Source organism: Coffea arabica, chromosome 8c, assembly GCF_036785885.1.
Source record: "Coffea arabica cultivar ET-39 chromosome 8c, Coffea Arabica ET-39 HiFi, whole genome shotgun sequence".
Taxonomy (NCBI): Eukaryota; Viridiplantae; Streptophyta; class Magnoliopsida; order Gentianales; family Rubiaceae; genus Coffea; species Coffea arabica.
This window is the reverse complement of record NC_092325.1, coordinates 506,492-525,827: the sequence shown is the minus strand read 5'-3', so window position 1 is coordinate 525,827 and position 19,336 is coordinate 506,492. Positions and strand designations below refer to the sequence as shown.

Sequence of the window (19,336 nt, the reverse complement as noted above, 5' to 3'; positions counted from 1 at the left end):
TTCCTAGCTGAGGAAGGATGAGATTTAAGAAACGAGGAGAAGAAATGATAATCTGAATTCAGGAGCTGGGGTCTCGACCATAACTACTAAATTTAGGCCTTCTCAGCCACTGATCTTCAATACCTAAACGAATAAACCAGTTTTGCTTCTACGTAGAGGGGAACAGAGCAAACATGCATTTCAGAGTACACACTACTAAGTCACTAATGGACAACAGTAGATAATGGTATTGATTTGCATTAAGTGGTGACAAAATCTAGACAGCTGAATCAAGAAATTCATGTTGTTCATGATGATTCAGATCAATCGCACGCAAAGTTAAACTAAATGCAGAAAGCTAATGAAGCTGAAGAAATGGGACAGCGTTAATAATATGATATGCAGGCAGGAAACCGGAAGAGAGCCACCAGCACAAATGCTGAAGAAGTGTGTATTATCCCCAGGAGACACCAAAATTCATAAAGTTGAAAGTCCATCCATTCATAAGCAATCAATGAAAAGGGAGGAATTGTGGACAATCTCATCACTGAGAGAACCAGTCTGAGAATCAAGAGCCTTGACAATGGTGTCTACCTTCTGCTCTTGAAAAATTAGCCAAGGCCTTCTTCAACTCTTAGTTTAGTTTTACTTTCTTCTACCTCAGCCAGCTTTTGCTAGACTCGCAGCTGAATCTCTTCCTTGCTGAGGCCTTAAATCTGATTTTCTCGACAGCTGATTGACAATTGGATCCTCTTCATTGTTCAAAACAATCCCACAAGATCAGATGAAAAGCACAAAGCTACAAGATAAGGAGGAAAAAAAGTTAATTGACGATTTCTGGGCTTTTAGATTTTTCCTAGGTAATAGTACAAAGTGCTTCTTGTAAATTTTGCAGTATTAACTGGCATTTTCAGTTAGTTGCTTCATTAGAGTCAAAGACCAATATGGTAACTCAGGGAAAACTTGATCATCCTGCTAAGTGGTTTGAATTGAATATACAAAGCTGAGATTTCGAACTAACAAACATAATAATAGCTACCCAAATAACATCACTAGCAAACTAGGACGCAGATAACTGAACAAATTCTTGTACTCCATTGAGTGTTGGATAAATGACATTGTAACTGGACCTGCACTAGATGGACAATAGTAGTTTCTAGTTTATTATAATTGCAGTATAAGATCATACAACTTGACTTGAGGATTACTTACAGAGACAGTGAGTGGAGGATGCAAGCTGTGGCTGATACAGCTGCATGCTACTGCCTGAACTGGGGGTGTCGACACAATCCAACCTCATCATCCCAAATGAATATCTCAGGGATGTGACTTATCCTTTGGTAATCTTCAAATGGATTATTCAGAAATGCATCCAATTTTTCATTGGGATGACACAGATATAGAGATTGGAGATTGGTCAAGTGCTGGATCCCCCGAGGGAACTCCTCCATGAATTTAAGGTTCGCCAATCCTAGTTCTAGGAGATTAGGCATGGCACCTGCCTCCACACTCAACCATCTCAAACCGCTTAAAGCAAGAATGTTTAACTGCTCAAGCTTCGGAAAGCTTCCAGCCTTGAAACACAAAACCTCTCCTTGGTATGCCTCATTCAGATCCATTGTTTGCAGATTTGGCAAATGCTGAAGGGATTCAAGTGGATCATCAATTAAGTCGCTCCAGAGCAACTCTATTGAGGTCAAGCCTTGTAAAGAACATATAAATTTGGGTACCTTTTCTAAACGGCCCCTCAAGCATAACATTTGAAGATTTTCAAGACTTGAACTCAAGGAGCTGTTCATGTAATTTAGATCAATTACCTCATCCTTATGTGATACTTGAACATATAGTTGCTCAAGATTGGAGAGCCTCCCAAGAGAGGAGCAGAGCTCCTTTCCATTTTCTCTTCTTAGACTTGTAATGCCTAGCCTCCTCAATTGCTTAAGCTCTCCTATCTCTCTCATCATTGATGTGTCATTCGCTTCTATGTAAAATAACCACTCCAGAGAAAGAAGCCTCCCAATGTTGTTTGGAGCTTTAAATCCGTTGATGTCGTATTTGTACGTAACTTGTTGAAATGCATATGCCACGAGATGGAGGAGTCCTCTTATATGTAGCATTTCCTCAGGTAACTCACTTACAGCAGTGAAAGATAGATCCAGATACTCCAGATTCCGGAGACGTCCAATGGACTTTGGAATGATTTTAACTCTTGTGTGTTTTAGGCTCAAAAACTTGAGATGATACAGCTTGAAGATTTCGTCTGGCAATTCCTCCAATTCTGCACCTTCCAAATCTAATACCTTCAGTAGCCTACAACCACCACGTAAGAGCTTGGACAGCAAGGATTTGGACGAAGGTTCCGATGATTTGAAGGTTACCAAAGAGCGCAGATACTTAAAACAAATGCTTCGATGTGTGTGGCCAGTGAAATCATGAATCACTAGGCGTCGAACCTTCTTAGGCCAACTTGTCAGTTCTCCCGTGGCTGTGGTTGCAAATTGTTGTTTGCTTGACTTGGAGACAATAATTTCTCGGAAAAGGTCATGGATATGATAGGCTCTGGTGCTGCCATCATAAGAATCATCTCTCTGTTGGATTAAGCTTCTATTGGTAAGCTCACTTAGGTAGGCTCGAGCCACTTCATATTGACTCATCCTTGTCCTCCCTTGTATGAATCCTTCTGCAATCCATAATCGAATTAATCGTGCCTCTTCTATTTGATAATCCTCAGGGAAAATACTTGCATACAAAAAACAGGTCCTGAGATGGTAGGGCAGATCATGATAGCTAAGAGAGAGTATTTTTTCAACTCTATCCAGCTTATCACTACAATCCAGTAGGCTACGTTCAACTATCTTCCATTCATCTACTTTGCTTTTGTCTTTCAAAGCCAAAACTCCGCCAATTGCAACAATGGCAAGTGGTAATCCCTCACATTTTCTCAATATGCGTTTTGCGACATCTTTTAGACAGTCAGGGCAGCTACTGTTCTTGAATGTCTTCTTACAGAACAGATTCCAAGACGCTTCAGATGACAAGGGCTGCATTCTGTGGACATAGCTATGAAATTCTACATCAGAGGCATAAGCTACATCAGCTATTCGTGTAGTGAGCATTACGCGACTACCACAACAACCTTCAGGTAATGCAAATTTGATGACATCCCAGAATCTCACATCCCAGACATCATCAAACACTATTAGATACCTCTTTACTCTGAGGAAATCTTTGACAATTGCTTTTAGCCTATCAGTATTATTCATGGAGGCAGCTTCTTGAGGAACAGGTTTCCCTGTTCCTTGGTATAATTGTTGAATCAGGTCTTTGAGAAACTCCTCCATATAACAGGTTTGTGAGACAGTTGCCCAGGCAAGGATCTCGAACTGTCTTTTGACATTTGCATCTTCTTGGACCTTTTTCACCAGTGTAGTTTTCCCAATCCCTCCCATGCCTAAAACTGAAACAACTTTGAGCTCAGAACAGCCGTCAAGGAGTTGACAAATGAGTTGCTGCTTGGGGGAGTCAATGCCCACCAACTTTGCTTCTTCCACAAGAAGGGCCTCATCTCTATTACATTGCCACGAATTGTTCCCAGGATCAGAAGCTGAGACGTTGCCATAGGTACCATATTCAGATTGGTATCTCTTGTGACCTTCAGAAATACCCGTGATTCGGGACCTGATGCTTTGTACCTCAAAAGCAATCCCTACTGAGGTGATTATCTTTCGAGCATGACCATGAAACCCATGTCCGTGATTGCAACCAAACCGGAGCATAAATTCTTCAACAATGTCCTGAACATCGTAAGCAACGTCCTGCACTTGCATAACCCACTCTTCAAGTCTTGGATCATCTTCTTCTTTAGCTTCTGCAAATTTTAAGAAAGCTTTCATATGCCCCAGTTCATCCATGATGAGCTGGATCTCTTGCGCAAGCCCGCCCAATAATTTTGCCTCGTCTCGGAGCAAAACTGAGAGCTGATTTAACACAAAGGACACAATGTGCACTGTCATCCTCGATCCCCTCTTCCCTTGTTGCCGCACAGAATGCTTAGAGGCAGTTTCTACTTCGTTGACCAGAATGCTAATTGATGAAAGAAGTTGATGATGCAGATGAAACCGAAATATGATAAGAAACAAAAAAAAAAAATGTAGATGAAGTAAGAGGCCAAGGTGGTTGTCCATTATCGAGGCTGGCAAACCATTTGACTTTGTAACTAAGCACAACTATACATATTTAATTTGGGAGATTTCCTTTTATATTACCCCATTTGATTGGCTGCTGGACCCAATCATCCGGGTAATATAATAAGCAGCACCCCTCAATTTCCAGCTGCTACTTCCACAAGGTCCAGAACCCTCACACGCACAGCAGCAAAAACCAGCCTCTAGTCCATGGAAGCAACTGTTTCTTCTGCCATAGTTGTTTCTCATTTTTTTCAGAAAGCATACGGCAGTATATAATTCCACAGAGGCTCATCCAAACTTATAGAGGAACTCGACGGCCCAGCAAGAGTTTTTTAATGTAAAATTCTCAAACTCTTGATAATCAGAACTGGTTCTACTAGGACCTGCTTTGAGCCATTATATTGTTAGAAAATGGAACCTTGCCCATTTACATTGAAAAGAAATGAGATTGAGTCCGCTATTTAGGAAATACAAGGAAGAATGCGCATTAGTTGAATCAACAATTAAAGGTCATCCACGATTCAGATGATTCCCAGAAAAGTTGAATTCCAAAAAGCACAAAGCATAAATTGAGAATGATCATCCGGAGTTCGAATGATATGCAAGCAGAAGTGGTGGAAGCTTAACGATACGCTGCGAAAATGTACTGGAAAGTTTCATTCAGTTTTTCTAAGTTCCAAAGTTTTATTTCAAGGATGTAGGGAGGGATGATGGGAGGATGCTATTTTGAAAAAAAAAAAATGGTTATTACACTACTATTTCCACCATTGCAGCGATCATTTTGTCCATTGTTTCTGAAATTTGCAGCATACAGTAGATGGGCTCATGCAGCACCAACATAAAACTGATAGCAGAGCTTTTTACTGGTCTTCTATTGCTACTTTCTATTAGCCATTGCCATAGGTGGCAAACGTATCAAAGCTTATTCATCGCTGAGCGTGCAGCATGGAAATGTGGGATGATTGAAATAGGAGGGAAAGGAAGAGAGGGTTCATGATTCACCGTTAACTTAAAAAATCTTCAAAATAAAAGCAGAAAAGTAAGCAGAAGTGCGAGTCAAAACTGCTAAAAGGCCAAAAACTCGCAAGTACGAAAGGCGATTGTATCGAAATCAAGAAGAATGAATTTTCACACTAAAACCCAAGTTAACCTCATCATCGTGGATTACAAGTACAGATTGTAAGATCAAATCAAAACCCAGTGAGCCTAAAATCCATCTCAACGTGCAGGGAGGACCTTCTTGACAATCTCATCACTAAGAGCAGCAATCTGAGAATCAAGAGCCCTAATGGTGTCTTCTTTTTGCTTTTCCAAACTAGCCAAGGCTTCTTGCAACTCAGCTTCCACTTTCTTTCTCCCCTCAGCCAACTTCTGCTCCACTTCCAGCTGAGTCTCCTTCTTCATCTTGTTCAGGGCAGCCGATATCTCAGCCCTGGCAGCTCTCATGATGGCGGCGGCTTGGGCTTCAAGCTGTTTCACCTCCCCAGAAGTGTCCTTGACGCTGCTCAGCTTCTCCCTGATGGCTGCATCCCTTTCGTCCATGAATTTGCCTAATGGCGTGAAGTAAATCTTGTCAAGGGCGACCATGAGGAGCAAGAACTCCGCTGCTATGATGGGGAGTGTTAAGTTGAAGTCGAAAAGCGCGGCCTTTTCGATTTCCGCAGCTAGGGAAGGGGGTGCCATGGCCAGGGAGGCTGCAAGAATTACAGAAATGGAGTTCGGAAGGGACAGGAGTTGGTGAGGCTTGGGGACATTGGAGAGGGGTAGTTTAGGGAAAGATAGTTGAACTGGGGAGAGCTTGAGTTTAGGGGTGGGGGGAATGGTTGAAGAGCAAGTGATTAGGGCTTTGGAGGAGGCCATGATCATGTTGGCCATGGCAGCTCTGCTTCGCCTTCTTCCTCTTCTGTTAGTTGCAGTATTATGTGTTGCGTGCTGAGTTCTCTGTTTCTGCTACGGCGGTGGGGTGGGCTTTTGGATTTTTTTTTTTTCTTTCTTATTTTTCAGTAATTTTTCTTGGTGGGCATTGAGAAGGGGAAGAGGGAGATCTCAAAAAGGCTATCTCATTCCATGCCACACAATTTGCTCATGGAAAATCAAAGAGACGTGCTCTCACGCGCTCCCCCCTGTTAAGGCACACTGGTTGGCATCCTCATTACGGTTCTAGCCAGAAGGAACAAACCCAAAAAAAAAAAAAAAAAAAAAAAAACAGGACTGCTCATTCTCTTTTTTTTTTTTTTTTTTTTTTTCTCCACCCCTCAAAATTGCAAAATGCAGCCCTCTCCCTCTCTCGGCTTCTTGCCTGTTTTCCCGCAGGCGCTTCGAACAGGTGGATGGAACAAAATCTGTACAAGCAGGCAAATCAAACAAAGGTCGACTTAAAAGCATTTTCAGTTCTAATATCTGCAACCATTTCCATTCCTCCAATTTAGAGCAGCCAGAAAGTCTCCTGAAATGGTATAATACAATCAAAAGCAGAGCCAAATGTCTACAATATGATTGTGAAGTGAAAACAAAGATTACTGGAAACCAAGTCAGGTTAATCCTTGGTGCTTCTGCACTTCCCCCAACACTTGATTGCATGACTCGGCTTACTTGCCAGAGAGTACGTTGTACTATTCCTAATTTAGTCCACGCCCCTTGACGTAGCCGATCAAATTATAGTCGTGCAGCTATGTTGCGCAAAAAACAAAGAAAAAAGAAAGAAAAGGATTGCTTCAGTTGCACAACAACAACATGGCCAAAATGCAATTCCTAATTCATTGCTCTGTATCCTAACTCAGATTAGCTTCTTCGACTTGCCGCTGGCTGAGAGAAAATGGACCATCAACAGAAGAAAGGCACCGGAATGAAGAGAACCCTACAGTTATCAAGCCCAATATTCAATTCAGCAATCACTTCAGAGGAAGAAGCTGTGATACAAAGAGATGCCAAACTTGAATCATGATATTCGCTTTGCGTCATTGACATCACTTATAACATCTTGGACGATGTTGACCCAGCCTCCATGATAATTAAATTCTATCACCTTCTCAGACATGTGAGTCAAGACATGTTCTTTATACGGTGAGATGATAGGACTTTTATTTACTGGAGCTCCACCAGTTTGATATGAATGTGTTGCTCCTGATGTTGAAGATTCCAGAGACACATAGACATCAGTTACTGTGCCTTCTGAGTCTCATGTTCAGAATCATACTCATCAATGTAAGCCCCTGAATCTCCGAAACTTCCTAAAGAACTGAATGACAATCTTGATACAACACCGTTCTCTTCCACTCTCACATATGAACTTGGAAGCTTGCGGTATGAGAACCACCCTTTAAACAAATGGAGCAACTTGTATCGGCAATTCGTGAAAAGTCCACTATCCTTGTCATCATCACCATAAACACCTTCTTGGTCCTCGAGATCCCTTTCATTACAACTGATGTCCTGTTCACTATACAACTGTCTGTCTTTGAAGTCTTCTGATCTGCATGACGCACGTTGCACCAGAAAAATCAATCCAGCTTGTAACCATAATGGTTTAAATAGAAAATTTATCAAATGCTAGAATACTTTAAAAAAACACACACACACCACACTCAAAATCATAATAAGAAACTAGTGTACCATTTGCTCTGGATGCTCCCAACCTGATGATGGGAAAAAGGAAAAAAGAACAAAAGGTTCCTCTGAGGTCTGTTTGATATGAACGTTTTCTGTCATTTCAAAGGTGAAGATTTAATTGAATTCCACAATTACATGGATCTGGAAGGGTAAACAACAATGATGTTGTATACACACTAGAGGCTAAACACATCATCTAGAAAAGGTTTAGGTTGTCCCAATGACAGTATCAAGATATGAACAGTTTACACTGCTGGTCAGCAGGCTGAAAATTGCACCTGGGATTCACTCCAGAATTTCACAAAGTACAATTGAACAAAGGAAGCATCAAGATTTCCTCTCCTATGAATTACTACAAGTTTACTACCAATAATCACACCCAGGTTGTAAATTTTATTTTTACAAGAAAATAGACTAATTTGAGTTAAACAACATTTTCAAGGATGAGAACAGATGCTCTCATGTATGAATGCTTATAGACAAAAACATGAAATTGAAAAATGGAGCAGCGCCTAGATGTACTTGTAGGCACCCCCAATTGGGAAAGAAGGTAATATATATATATATATATATATAAAAGAGATAATGCTCAACTGCATCCATGCTGTTGAAAAAAATAGAAGCCCATATAAATACTTACACACTGGGTTCATCCAAATCAGGATCCTCCTTTTTTGGTCTTTCCTTCACCATATTGTAGCTAATTGAGAGATGCCGGACAAACTGAAGCTGCAGTTACAAATTGTGCATTTAATTCATCATAAGATATGTGTAAACTAGTCATTAACTAAAGCATCTTTCCAGTCAAAACTGAAATACAGCATATGTCTAAAGTCAGGAGAAGATATAAATACACTTTGGAGTAGACAAAACAAAGGTGAACACTCTGCACAAATTGCTGTGTTTAGGTCCAAACAAACCACTAGAAGGTAATAGTTTTTTCACAAAAAGTTGTTGCTCGAAAATTAAATTTCTCACTTCATGCAGAAAAAAAAGAAAATTTTCATTTTATTTCATAGTCATAAGGAGTATGCTCTGATTTGTCTCTATGGCGCAGCAGATAAAATTCATCCAATGGTTAAATGCCAAAAAGGATTCTATACATTTGTCAACATATTGTGAGCATTTTGTTTTAGATACAAAAGGCAACATTCGATGGGTTGAAAAGATTCTAGACACTTGCATGAACCCTTAGATAAAAAGTATGAGCAGGCTTTACAAATAAATATATTAGGTTAAAGTCTTGCTTTACTTAAACCAAATAAATATATTAGGCTGAGATCTCAGGTTTGAAGCCTTTGTTATCATTCCCCACTGCCAAAAACTTTTCCAGCATATCCTGCCAGATATGATCTCCTTCCAAGCCTTTAACATCCACTTAAGGTTCCTAATGAAAAGAAAAAGAGCATGCGACAGAGACTGAAATGGGGCTGGAAGCTTTCAAATGCTTCTTGACTTTCAGTGTCCCTTATTATAGGCATATTAGATCAACCTTTCACCTGTGATCCTCCCTAAAGCACTACACTCAAACGGACAAACATGCACACTAATTCCATAATCTGGCTACAGTCTATCTTGGAATACATCTATGCATCCCTGTCAAAACTCAAAATACATCTTCAGAAGCGAGGGGGAATTGATCAATTTCCGTGCGAGAGAGAGAGAGAGAGAGAGAGAGAGAGAGAGAGAGAGAGAAAACCTTGTCACCATCCTTGATTCCGTAAATCCCAATAGCATCAGTATCAGTAAGTAGTTTCTGGCCATCATAGGTCAAGCAAAAATGTCCCCATACAAAAGGCCTGAAAATCACATTAGAACAGTACAGTTAGCCACAAGAATTTATTGGACAAGTCAATTAACTACCCCATGAAAAAATAGAACTGCAAACTAAGCTCCAAGAAACACAAGTCAAAAGCATCAGAAAGCTCAACACAGGCAAGCTCCAACCAAGTTATTTGACATTAATCAACAAAACAAGCACTCCAAAGTTGACTGAGATTAAAAAAAAAATCACAGAATGAATTAGGAAACGCATGTTAATGGAGATGGAACTTCTCCTGAAGATAGAATTTTCCCTCTACAGTTCATATAACAAGAAGGAATTCCAGGGGACTACCAAATAGGAGCCAGATCATAAAAAATTCCAATGGCTAACAATTCCAAAAATTAGCTGGTGCCTGTGGCATTGCAGCAAAACATGTACTACTAACTAGCTAGATATGCCAAAGTTTTCAACTAAATTGCCACTTTAGCATCCCCACCAACCAAAAAAAAAAAGGAATCAGTTTTAGAATCTCATTAACTGCAAAGCATTCAACAGCCCAGATCTTCACAATGGTGTATCTACATCAACTACACCCCTACAGAAGGTGCAGCAGAGGAAGATTGATTCCCATTTCCCATGACGAACAGCAAGTGTTTTAGAGATATTCGTCCTAGTAATATATATTGTACAGCTAAATAGTTTCAAAAAGCTAGAAATGCAGAATACCAAAAGGGGTCCTGAAACCAAACCATCAAAAACACTAGAAATAGAATGTGCATAGTACCATGAGATCTTCTTTGGCCCCCTATTCGGCAAATGACTAAATACCGACTCCACCGCCTGTTTAAGCTGCGCCACTGTCGCCGTTTTCGCCACTTCAATATCTACACAATCCAAACCCAAATGTAACCAAAAGCCCACGAAAATTGCATAATGAAAAACACAGAGAAACACGCACAACACCTACAGATTATGAGAGAGGAGCAAAAAGGGTAAACGGAAATCGTACCAAATGAGGAGTCATCCAATTTGATGACAGTTAGTTTGAGGGGCTTCTGGGGAATCTTACTGTAAGAAAAGCTTTTGCGAGAACGGGAATCAGTGATCAAGTAGGGAATCGGGCATGATAACGACCCACTCCTCTGGAATGAAATTATAGGGCTATCATTTCCCTCCTCCGGCTGCTCAAACATCGGCATATGCTCCAACAGAAAATGGAAAGCAGCAATGGTTTGCGATCACCCTATTTCCTTCGACGTCCTGATAAGAAATGCAAAAGGAAAATGGGTTTTGGATCTCCACCACCGTTCATTTCATTTTATACCATAAAAATGCCTTCCAAAGATTTGCATCCCTTTTTCTTTTCCGTTTGAGATTCTTTGATGAAAATTTAGGTTTAGGATATGAATGGCTTTGGATGGGGGATTTAGCATCTCAGCAAGAGAGAGAGAAAAGGAACCCAAATTTTGCCTTGTTCTCTCCCTTTCTCGCCTTTTTCTGGCGTGGGTTTGGGGGGTTTTGGATGGAGAGGGACGGAGGCTGAGAGAGGGGGGGAGACTTTGGCGGTTATTTTGGTTGGGGAATGGGGAGGGCATTTCACTGTATCCACCACGCGCCCACTCACGGCGCGTTTCACCAGTTTGTCTAGACTTTTGGCCTTTGACCAATACATTCCTTCTTTTTTTTTTTTTTTTTTTTGGCCATTTTCGTGGTGATGAGAAAATCGGATTGTCAAATTTATTTCAAGAAAATTTTCAGCCGAGGGAGGCATTGGTGTTGCTTTTATTGATTCAAATGGAGTTGAATAAGTTTCTCTAATTTGAAATTCATTTTCAAATCAAACACAAAATTTGAAAAGAATGAAATTTTAAGAATCACAAGTTAAAATTATAACATACAAATCACAGCTGAAGAGACGAAATGATACATTATCAAATAAATTATGAGTTATTGTTATACGAAATGATTTCCCCAATGAATTCATTAAACCAATTTGTAGACGAAAAAAATGACCTAATTCACTGTTTCTTCCCCTATCACCGAAATATTAATCTTTGTTTGGATTGCATTTTTTTAAATTTTTTATTAAAAAAATTATTATAATAATTTAAAATATATAAAATAACAAAGTAATTAAAAAATATATTCGCGAAAAACGTAACAAACAATTTTTCCTTGGAAAATCGCTGTCCAAACAAACAAGGTTCTACCTAGATGACTAAACAAAAAATATACGCTTGTCTGCTGTCTGCAATGGTATAAATGGCACCCGTTTCCCAAAAAGCAATTTCATGCTCTTCGCCCTCTGCTACAGAACAACACTAGTTCAAGGAAAGAGTAGCATTGCGTGTACCCTAATAATCACCTTCAAACATCACAATCGAATCCTGACTTCTGTTTCCTGTAAATATATTATGGTACATTGACAATTGTTGACCATGTTTCCGGCCAAATTATACACTAGGCCTGAGATTACAGTTGGAGGCAAAGAATAATTCCATCCTTTACAAAAGATAAAAAAGCATGGTCTCATCAGGGGTGATCACTGCAAAATCTACTATGATGACTGCATCTACTTCCAGGGCTTAATCCATCCGTAATAACTACAATTGAGCAATTGTGTTGAGACAAAGTCATTTGAGGTCCGAACATCTTCTTCATGGTACAAAATTCCCTAGCCCATGCAAGTGGCTACTTTTCAACGACCCATCACCGTTGATTAAGAAATGGGGCAAAAGCCAAAACTAAATTCTCTATTACCAGAAAACCTACACCGGCATCTTCAGCTGTCACTTCCCAATGAGCTTATAATACGCATATAAACCAGACCCGAAGAATCCAATAAGTTGCCCAATAACATTCAACTGCAAAAGCAAGCAGGACTCTTTTCAGCTTTTTATTCAGGGGAACAGGAAAATGCGTTTACAGATCCGTGGCTAATGAAAAGACAGTTAACTAGAGAACCGATACTCACGATGTCAAATGGAAGCCCACCAAATATTATCCACCCTAGTGTAATAGTAAAAAGGTCCTACAGAAGCAGAAAGCGCAAAGCAAGGATATATGAAAATAAGTTTACAAGGTATTAAGAGAGCATATACGATGATGCATCCAATACCCAAAAGATGATTTAAACAAACCTTCAAATTGCCACAGATAGTCTGCGTGAGTGCTGAATTGAGAGTCGTGTTCAGGAAAATGCTATAATTCAAGAAGAAAGCAAGTATGCAGGAAAGTAGCAATACAACCTGCCATTTTCGGAAATAAAGTCAGGAAGGCCTAAAAACTGTAAGCTGACCAAATTAAAGGACAAGAAATGTAGGCATTCACCAAAAGAGCAGCACACAAGTTACGACCCCCAACAATACATCCATAAGTCATTCTTAAGCTGATAAGATATTCAAATGATATTCAGCAAGCAAGCAACCAGCAACTTAATGAAAAGAGAGGCAGATGTTTTCATAGGCACATGAGATTCATAACTTGAAGACCAATGCCTTGTGAATTACACCCTTTTGGAGGTATTCAGAATTCTACAAAACAGCGAATCCAGAAATCAAAACGTCGATAATTTCAGTATCCAAGGAACTTGGCATCAATCCTTTCTCAAAGATACATACTAAAGGAAAAGGCAATTCGTTATTTACCGTTTCAAATAACAAACAGCAGAAGATAAATTCTATTATTACAGAAAAAGGCAACAGAAGACATACAAATATTAGTGACTTTCTGAGAGATGAAGTTGTATGAACATTGGATTTACCAGGAACCCAGGAGAAAGCAAAGAAGAAAAATTCATTGTCATCTCCAAGTCACCTCGAATAAATGTCCATATCAATAACACAGGTCCACAAAGGATTCCTACGATTAGATTAATACAGAGAATTAGAAGTCAACTGATCTGAAATCCAATGAGGACAAGCAAAGCGTGGAAAAGAGAGAGGTCAATTCTGCTTACCATTGCACCACATGAGACCGAAACTGTTGAGGCCACTAGATTTTCCTGGGCAAGAAAAAATATCAGCAAGGACAAAGAAAGAATGGAGTAGCAAAGGAAAAATGGAAATTTGAAGCAGAATTTTACCAACGCGTGCTATGGTTGCTAAATATATTGCCGTGGTGATGTTGGATAGGAAAACAACAAGATACCCATAGTAGTCAAAGGACAAGTCCCGAGCTCCCGCAATAAAAGCACCAAGTACAATCAATGCCACACTGACAAAACCTTGATTATTCTTTTTGTTAAATGGTATTTAGAATTGCAACATGAAGAAATTACATCCACTAGTGAGAAGCTAATGCATATTCAAAGGCTAAATTTAAGAGAACTAAAGCTACCATATTACACTTCAGTTGCCTCTCCAAAACTGCATACAAAAACAAAAGCTCTTTGCTATGAGGCCATATGACCCATAGCAATGCCAGATCAACCAAGAAAATTCAGACTCATTTGAATCTGTGCAGAACTATTTTGGAAATATATCACTTAAATGTTTTTCAATGACAAGAATATGGAAGCAACAACGAGGCTCCACAACCTACCTGGCTTCCAGAAGCCTAAAAAATGTGTTCCAAAATAAATACAGCAAATATTCACTTTTGACGTGATTTGGGAGCAAGAAAAAGCATGCAAAAATAACTTAAAATCAGCACCCCAGGATCTATTTTGTTATGCCAGCATTACTGCTTTAGAACCAAAATAAACCAATATTACAAAATGATGCGTTTCGTTCAGAAAAAAACATGCTTTTCAGTTCCCTTTTACAAGAAAACATTGATTAGAGGTCTTAAAAGAGCACAATTAATTTCCCAAAGAAAATTTCCTATTTAAATGATACTGCCAAATAAAAAATTATAACCAGCAATGCCTCGACAATAAAACATGCGACTTCAACGAAAAATATAAAATGCAGCGGAATGACACAGCGAAACACTATTTCAAAAGAATGCTTACCTTCCAAGAATTGGAGGGGTGTACTTCTGCCTTGCAAGGATATACTCCACAATCATTGTAAATACAACGGTTGTTCTCCTTAAGGTTGTATACATGGGAACATTTACTCCCCGAACAGATTCCATAGTAGCTAGCTTTCAAGGAGAACCAGAAGATTACAAAATCATTACTTGAGGTAAGAAAATATATCAAACAGAACAGCAAATTTAATAGGTAACGCAAATACCATGTAAAGCAAATAGGTCACCGCAACTGGTGAGGTGTTGATCAGAGTCCTTAATGGCACCATACTTTTAAAAGTATCAGCCATTGCAGCCTCACCCGCATGAAATGAAATGAGTTTCCAGCGTCGTAATGCATAAAGGAAGCAACATGAACATATCATCTACAACAAAGAAACATCGATGTAACATGTATGCAATCAGTGAAATCCAGATCGATGAGAGGCCAACTGAGAATGGAAGCCAGGGTAGACAGCAATAAGACAAATAGGAAAAAAGAGCACAAAGTGACCAAAACTATACAAACATCATCCTCAAAGGGGCATAAAAAGTGCTGAAAGCCATGGTTTATCATCACCTAATCTGCACCATCTTGCATTATGAAAACATCCACAAAGACTATAGCGCAAATTGTTAGTATGAAAAAGTTCAGTAGACCAAGAGAGTCAAGGGTGCAAAAGACCTTAAACACCCTCGTTTACTAGGTTTTGGAGCCAATGCAAATGTGTGAAATTATTTTGCAAAGGCTTCTTCCTATTTATATTGTCAGAAAATATTGACTACAGGTAAACCATCATTTTAACTTTTCAGATCCTGGATGATACTTACATCAAATTACAAAGCAGATGAAATATTGGATCCAAGTTTGGAGGTACTCCATCCAACAATTGCACCAAAACATCTTTTCCTTTTTTCAAAAACAACTCATGGTTACAGATCCACCTTTCAGGCACCATGGAGCTAAGAGTTCGTTTAGAAACTTTCATCCAACCAGAGATGGGAAAGGATGTCAATAAATTTATTTTCTCATGCAGGGCCCATTGTGCAATGATCTCTTATTAAAAATGCCAACTAAATGGTCATAGTCCACAGGAAATACAAGACCACTGCTGAGATACTGTCAAACCTTCTCAACTCTACAAAAACTTTTGAGAATCAAAGGAAAAGAGTATTTTTCTTGTATTGAAAAAGGAATTGAGAAAATGAGGTTTTCACAATACATAGAAAACTAACTAGCTACAAGATTATCACAATGGCAATTAAGATCAGCAAATGAAATTTCTAAAGGAAACCCAAGAGAAGATTTCGAATCAAATCTGAGGCCAGAAATTGCTGATAAATGGTTGGCAATATCTACCTGACAAAGAGTGATGACATTAGCACAGGGGAAGTTATATGAAGAAAGAGCTGCTTTGTTGAACAATACCAAGAGCACTGCAAAAGTGAGCAGATCAAGTGAATGCTGACGAGTGAAAAGCAAACCTGCTAGCTTCTAGCTAAATTACTTTTACATACTAAAGCATTAGGAAGTAGATGACTAGCTCAACTAAAAGCACTTACGAAGTCAACTCTGTAACAAAAATACATGCTAAAACAAAAATCGCATCCCTCCCTTGCCCCACATTATGTATTTAATAAAGTGAGGAACCTCTTCCGACAATTTTAATCCGCCGCTTAATGCATTTTAACACACCATAGGACAACAAAGGACAAGGGATAAAAATGTATTATATTGTATTAAGTAAGCTATACGAAAGGAAATTAAGGCACATAAAATAAATCCCAGGACTGAAATAAAACCCATCAGATTTCCACATTATCAATATTACAAAAGCCATTATGGAATGAGGTGAACTCAAAAGAAGATGCCTAAACATCAATAACCGTACCCTTATACTTTGCAAATTTTTCTATCCAGAACAAACTTAAAAAAACAGTAAGTTGCATAAGATGTTTAAAAGTGGTTCATTAACTAATCAAATCAAGTTAATACAAGATTTAGTTTTCAGTAAGTATGTTAAGCTCAGCCAGTGAGCCAAAAACTCACAAGTTTACGGGTAAATCGATCAAGCTGTGAGCAGCTGGATAAAAGCTCATCTGAGCTTTAGCTTAAACAAACAATAGTAGAGCGCGCCTAGAATACAATTAAAATCTCATTCAAAAAAAAAAAAAAAGGAAAAGAAAAACCAATCTTCCACAGTAAAGTTCTGGTCGATTAAACCCCTAGTTTTCCGTCTACGCAAGGTGAATCAACACAAGATATACTTACGCCCACCCAAGTACATAATTAGGTGATTAACTCCAATATATGAAGCGCAAAATTCCCGAACAAACAAACATGATTTGACGCGTGAATTGCATAAAGCAGACAGAAAAATCAAACTTAAGGATAAAAACGATGCAAAATATACAATAATTGCAGGGAAATGAGAAATGAAGAGTAAAAAGAGAGTAGCTACCAGCACAAGCCATGTAAGAGATAGCAGCATAGGCTCCGCGCTTTGTCATGGGAGATCCTTTGAAAATTTTCTCCTCCGATTTCGGCGGCGTATCGGTCCCCGTCAACGGCAGTATCGGGCTGTTGGATGCCATTTATGGTCCGTATCGGTACGATCGATCTCGCGGCGACTTTTTCAGTCTTTGCTCCTATGCCTACTTTACTTGGTATCGTCTGTTCAAGTCACCACCAACCAATGTTATGGAACTCAGCTGGGCCGCCGGCGTCGACGCGGCGAAGAGCTGATTCGTCCAGGACTCGAGATTAGCAGTTTCCTGGTCGAGGGAGCCTCCAAGATTTACAAGTAAGATTTGATTAACTCTTTCTCCTTTTTGGGACTTTGATTCGAAATTTTATTATATAGTAGTTCCAATTCCACTGTTCCACATACAAATATTTTTTAAATATATTCATTAATTAATTAGTATTAATTTTCAGGCGGAATATCATCCACTTTAATTATATGATTAAGGAATTAAAATAATCTCTAAAACAAACTAGAAAAAAAGAAAGAATTCCAAGTTAGCATCAAGTGAAAGCTAGTATTTTAAATTTTGCAATATAACAAATAGATAGGCGAAATAACCACTTTTGTACTTATTACGAGATTTTTCAAGTGAGCAGCAAGTTGCCCCAAAATTAGACAGAAGATCGGTAATATCAGGTGACAGATGTATGATAAATTCTGCACCTATGTCCTTCACTGCTAGCTTATGTTAGGTAACTTTACTGCAAGCTCAAAGAATTGCATACCAAGGTTCTATTTGATAATTCAATTTCACATTTAAATTTAATAAATTTAGATTTTAATATATTTAAATTATTTAATAATAAAAAATTAAACATCTGAATTAATTAAATAATATTAAATTTTCTAGGCAAAATTTGCTCTCAAAATTAAATGATAAGCTATTTACTTATCACTAAATATGATATGCATTTAAATGTATTAGATTTAAAACTTAACAATTCAATAATTTAATGTATTCAAATTTCAAATTTCAATTTTATCAAGCGCACACTCTTATTTTTGCACCAAAAAAAAAAAGAAAAAATTTCGGACTGATTATTAAACCACTTTTACAAGGATCAGGGGTCACTCCAATTGTCAACGGCGATTGCACTTGGCGTGTAGATCATAAAACAACAAATGTAAATACTAACATAATTTTCAAACACAAATTTTAACGAGTAAAAAAAATTGTTATGTTATTATTATGGATCCATCTGCAATCTAGTATTGAGAGAAATACTAGACGTGTAGTATTCATCATTGTCCAATGTGGGAGTGACATCTCAACAAATGATAATTGCAATGATCGATGAAAATAAGTGTTCATATAAAATGTCCTTTTTCTGCCTTGAGTCATGACCGATTGTTGTAGATGTACAACCGGGAATATGTGTGTTAAAAAATGAGAGAAGTGGGGCCTGGCTTAAAGAAACAAAAGAGTATATTCTTTATATTCTACCATCCACGTTATAAGAATTTATGATTTTCCCAACGAATTTGTATCGGACAAAATTCAATTTAGCTGTACCACAACTAGATTGTCCTAGGATTAGTTCCAAGGTTTGCTATCCAAGTTGCATTCAATACTTTCACCAGCAGCCACTCAAGCGTTTGGACATGAGTTATTAAAAATTTAATGAATTAAAATAGTTGTTGGGAATAATAAATGGCATTACTTTGAACCTATACTATACATTGTTCAAGAATGGCAAGGATCCATCACGATGTATATGGAAGAAAAGTAGGTGGAAAATCAACAAAGAAAACCTCCCCAAATTGAAAAGAAGGTAAGTAATATTTATTAAATTTTGATAAAGACCACGTTTATGTTTTTTAAATAATTAGATAAATCGCTAATGTTAGAGGTAAATGTTATCTGTGGGTCTTGCATTATGCGGTGGGATATGCATCTCTTTGTTTAATTAATTTTTATGAAGTACAAAATAGTCAATTTTTATGCAACTAATTTTTTGTTTAATTATTTTCACTAAGTTTTGGGTCACTATTTGACTATTGGTTTCGTTAAGGACATGGATTTGATGTCATAATAATAATTTAAAATATTAACAGAAGAATGTGATAAACAATAAAAACTATGTAAGGACATAGTTTTCATGTATGTAAATTTGGAAGAAAGAATCATAATAAATTATCAGGGAGAAAGCATTGGAAGAAATTAACCAACCAAATTGTGAATGAGTTTGTGTCCAGATGAAATAGTAAACTGTTTTCATCCACTTATGACTTTTATTGTAAGTAAGGTAGTGGGAGAAAATGGTGGATAATTAACATAAAAGCCTCTTTTAAGACTTTAAATCCTATTACTGATT

At 38.1% G+C, this 19,336-nt stretch overlaps 4 protein-coding genes across 8 annotated transcripts; all 4 read right to left on the bottom strand.

The window, feature by feature from the left end:
* Positions 1–455: 455 nt before the first annotated feature.
* Positions 456–4,144, bottom strand: LOC113707036 (disease resistance protein RPM1-like). Its single transcript, XM_072062558.1, has 2 exons — positions 1,192–4,144; positions 456–778 (listed from the first exon to the last, which is right to left on the bottom strand). The coding sequence occupies exon 1, from the start codon at positions 3,990–3,992 to the stop codon at positions 1,239–1,241; it is 2,754 nt and encodes a 917-aa protein (XP_071918659.1). The 5' UTR covers positions 3,993–4,144; the 3' UTR covers positions 456–778; positions 1,192–1,238.
* A 1,122-nt stretch (positions 4,145–5,266) lies between these two features.
* LOC113706918 (ATP synthase subunit b', chloroplastic-like) lies at positions 5,267–6,245 on the bottom strand. The gene has a single exon (XM_027228982.2). The coding sequence runs from the start codon at positions 6,039–6,041 to the stop codon at positions 5,385–5,387; it is 657 nt and encodes a 218-aa protein (XP_027084783.1). The 5' UTR covers positions 6,042–6,245; the 3' UTR covers positions 5,267–5,384.
* A 305-nt stretch (positions 6,246–6,550) lies between these two features.
* Positions 6,551–11,152, bottom strand: LOC113706919 (uncharacterized). 2 transcript variants are annotated; one of them, XM_027228984.2, is made up of 6 exons: positions 10,550–11,152; positions 10,325–10,424; positions 9,475–9,574; positions 8,416–8,504; positions 7,779–7,867; positions 6,551–7,638 (listed from the first exon to the last, which is right to left on the bottom strand). In XM_027228984.2, the coding sequence occupies exons 1-6, from the start codon at positions 10,737–10,739 to the stop codon at positions 7,445–7,447; spliced, it is 762 nt and encodes a 253-aa protein (XP_027084785.2). In that variant the 5' UTR covers positions 10,740–11,152; the 3' UTR covers positions 6,551–7,444. The 2 variants fall into 2 exon arrangements, with proteins under 2 accessions (XP_027084785.2, XP_027084784.2); XM_027228983.2 differs by lacking the exon at positions 7,779–7,867 and having other exon boundaries at positions 10,550–11,144.
* Positions 11,153–11,865: 713 nt separating this feature from the next.
* On the bottom strand, positions 11,866–17,505 carry LOC113707132 (UDP-N-acetylglucosamine transporter UGNT1-like). 4 transcript variants are annotated; one of them, XM_027229292.2, is made up of 10 exons: positions 16,956–17,391; positions 15,854–15,930; positions 14,721–14,879; positions 14,495–14,628; positions 13,625–13,755; positions 13,499–13,543; positions 13,304–13,401; positions 12,681–12,788; positions 12,515–12,571; positions 11,866–12,404 (listed from the first exon to the last, which is right to left on the bottom strand). In XM_027229292.2, the coding sequence occupies exons 1-10, from the start codon at positions 17,086–17,088 to the stop codon at positions 12,330–12,332; spliced, it is 1,017 nt and encodes a 338-aa protein (XP_027085093.1). In that variant the 5' UTR covers positions 17,089–17,391; the 3' UTR covers positions 11,866–12,329. The 4 variants fall into 4 exon arrangements, 2 of the variants coding, with proteins under 2 accessions (XP_027085093.1, XP_071919295.1); XR_003452155.2 differs by lacking the exons at positions 11,866–12,404; positions 12,515–12,571 and adding an exon at positions 12,871–13,073 and having other exon boundaries at positions 12,688–12,788; positions 16,956–17,505; XR_011820474.1 differs by lacking the exons at positions 11,866–12,404; positions 12,515–12,571 and adding an exon at positions 12,871–13,073 and having other exon boundaries at positions 12,688–12,788; positions 13,254–13,401; positions 16,956–17,503.
* Positions 17,506–19,336: the final 1,831 nt, after the last annotated feature.

Coding starts and splice junctions, on each gene's coding strand:
- LOC113707132 (XM_027229292.2), bottom strand. CDS start 17,088: ATGGCATCCAACAGCCCGATACTGCCGTTGACGGGGACCGATACGCCG. Junction 14,629..14,720: donor TGACCTATTTGCTTTACATG/GTATTTGCGTTA, acceptor TCTCCTTGAAAG/CTAGCTACTATGGAATCTGT. Junction 12,405..12,514: donor GTGGGCTTCCATTTGACATC/GTGAGTATCGGT, acceptor TTGCTTTTGCAG/TTGAATGTTATTGGGCAACT.
- LOC113707036 (XM_072062558.1), bottom strand. CDS start 3,992: ATGACAGTGCACATTGTGTCCTTTGTGTTAAATCAGCTCTCAGTTTTG.
- LOC113706918 (XM_027228982.2), bottom strand. CDS start 6,041: ATGGCCAACATGATCATGGCCTCCTCCAAAGCCCTAATCACTTGCTCT.
- LOC113706919 (XM_027228983.2), bottom strand. CDS start 10,739: ATGCCGATGTTTGAGCAGCCGGAGGAGGGAAATGATAGCCCTATAATT. Junction 9,575..10,324: donor GGGCCAAAGAAGATCTCATG/GTACTATGCACA, acceptor TGTGATTTTCAG/GCCTTTTGTATGGGGACATT. Junction 7,639..8,415: donor GATTTGGATGAACCCAGTGT/GTAAGTATTTAT, acceptor TGCGTCATGCAG/ATCAGAAGACTTCAAAGACA.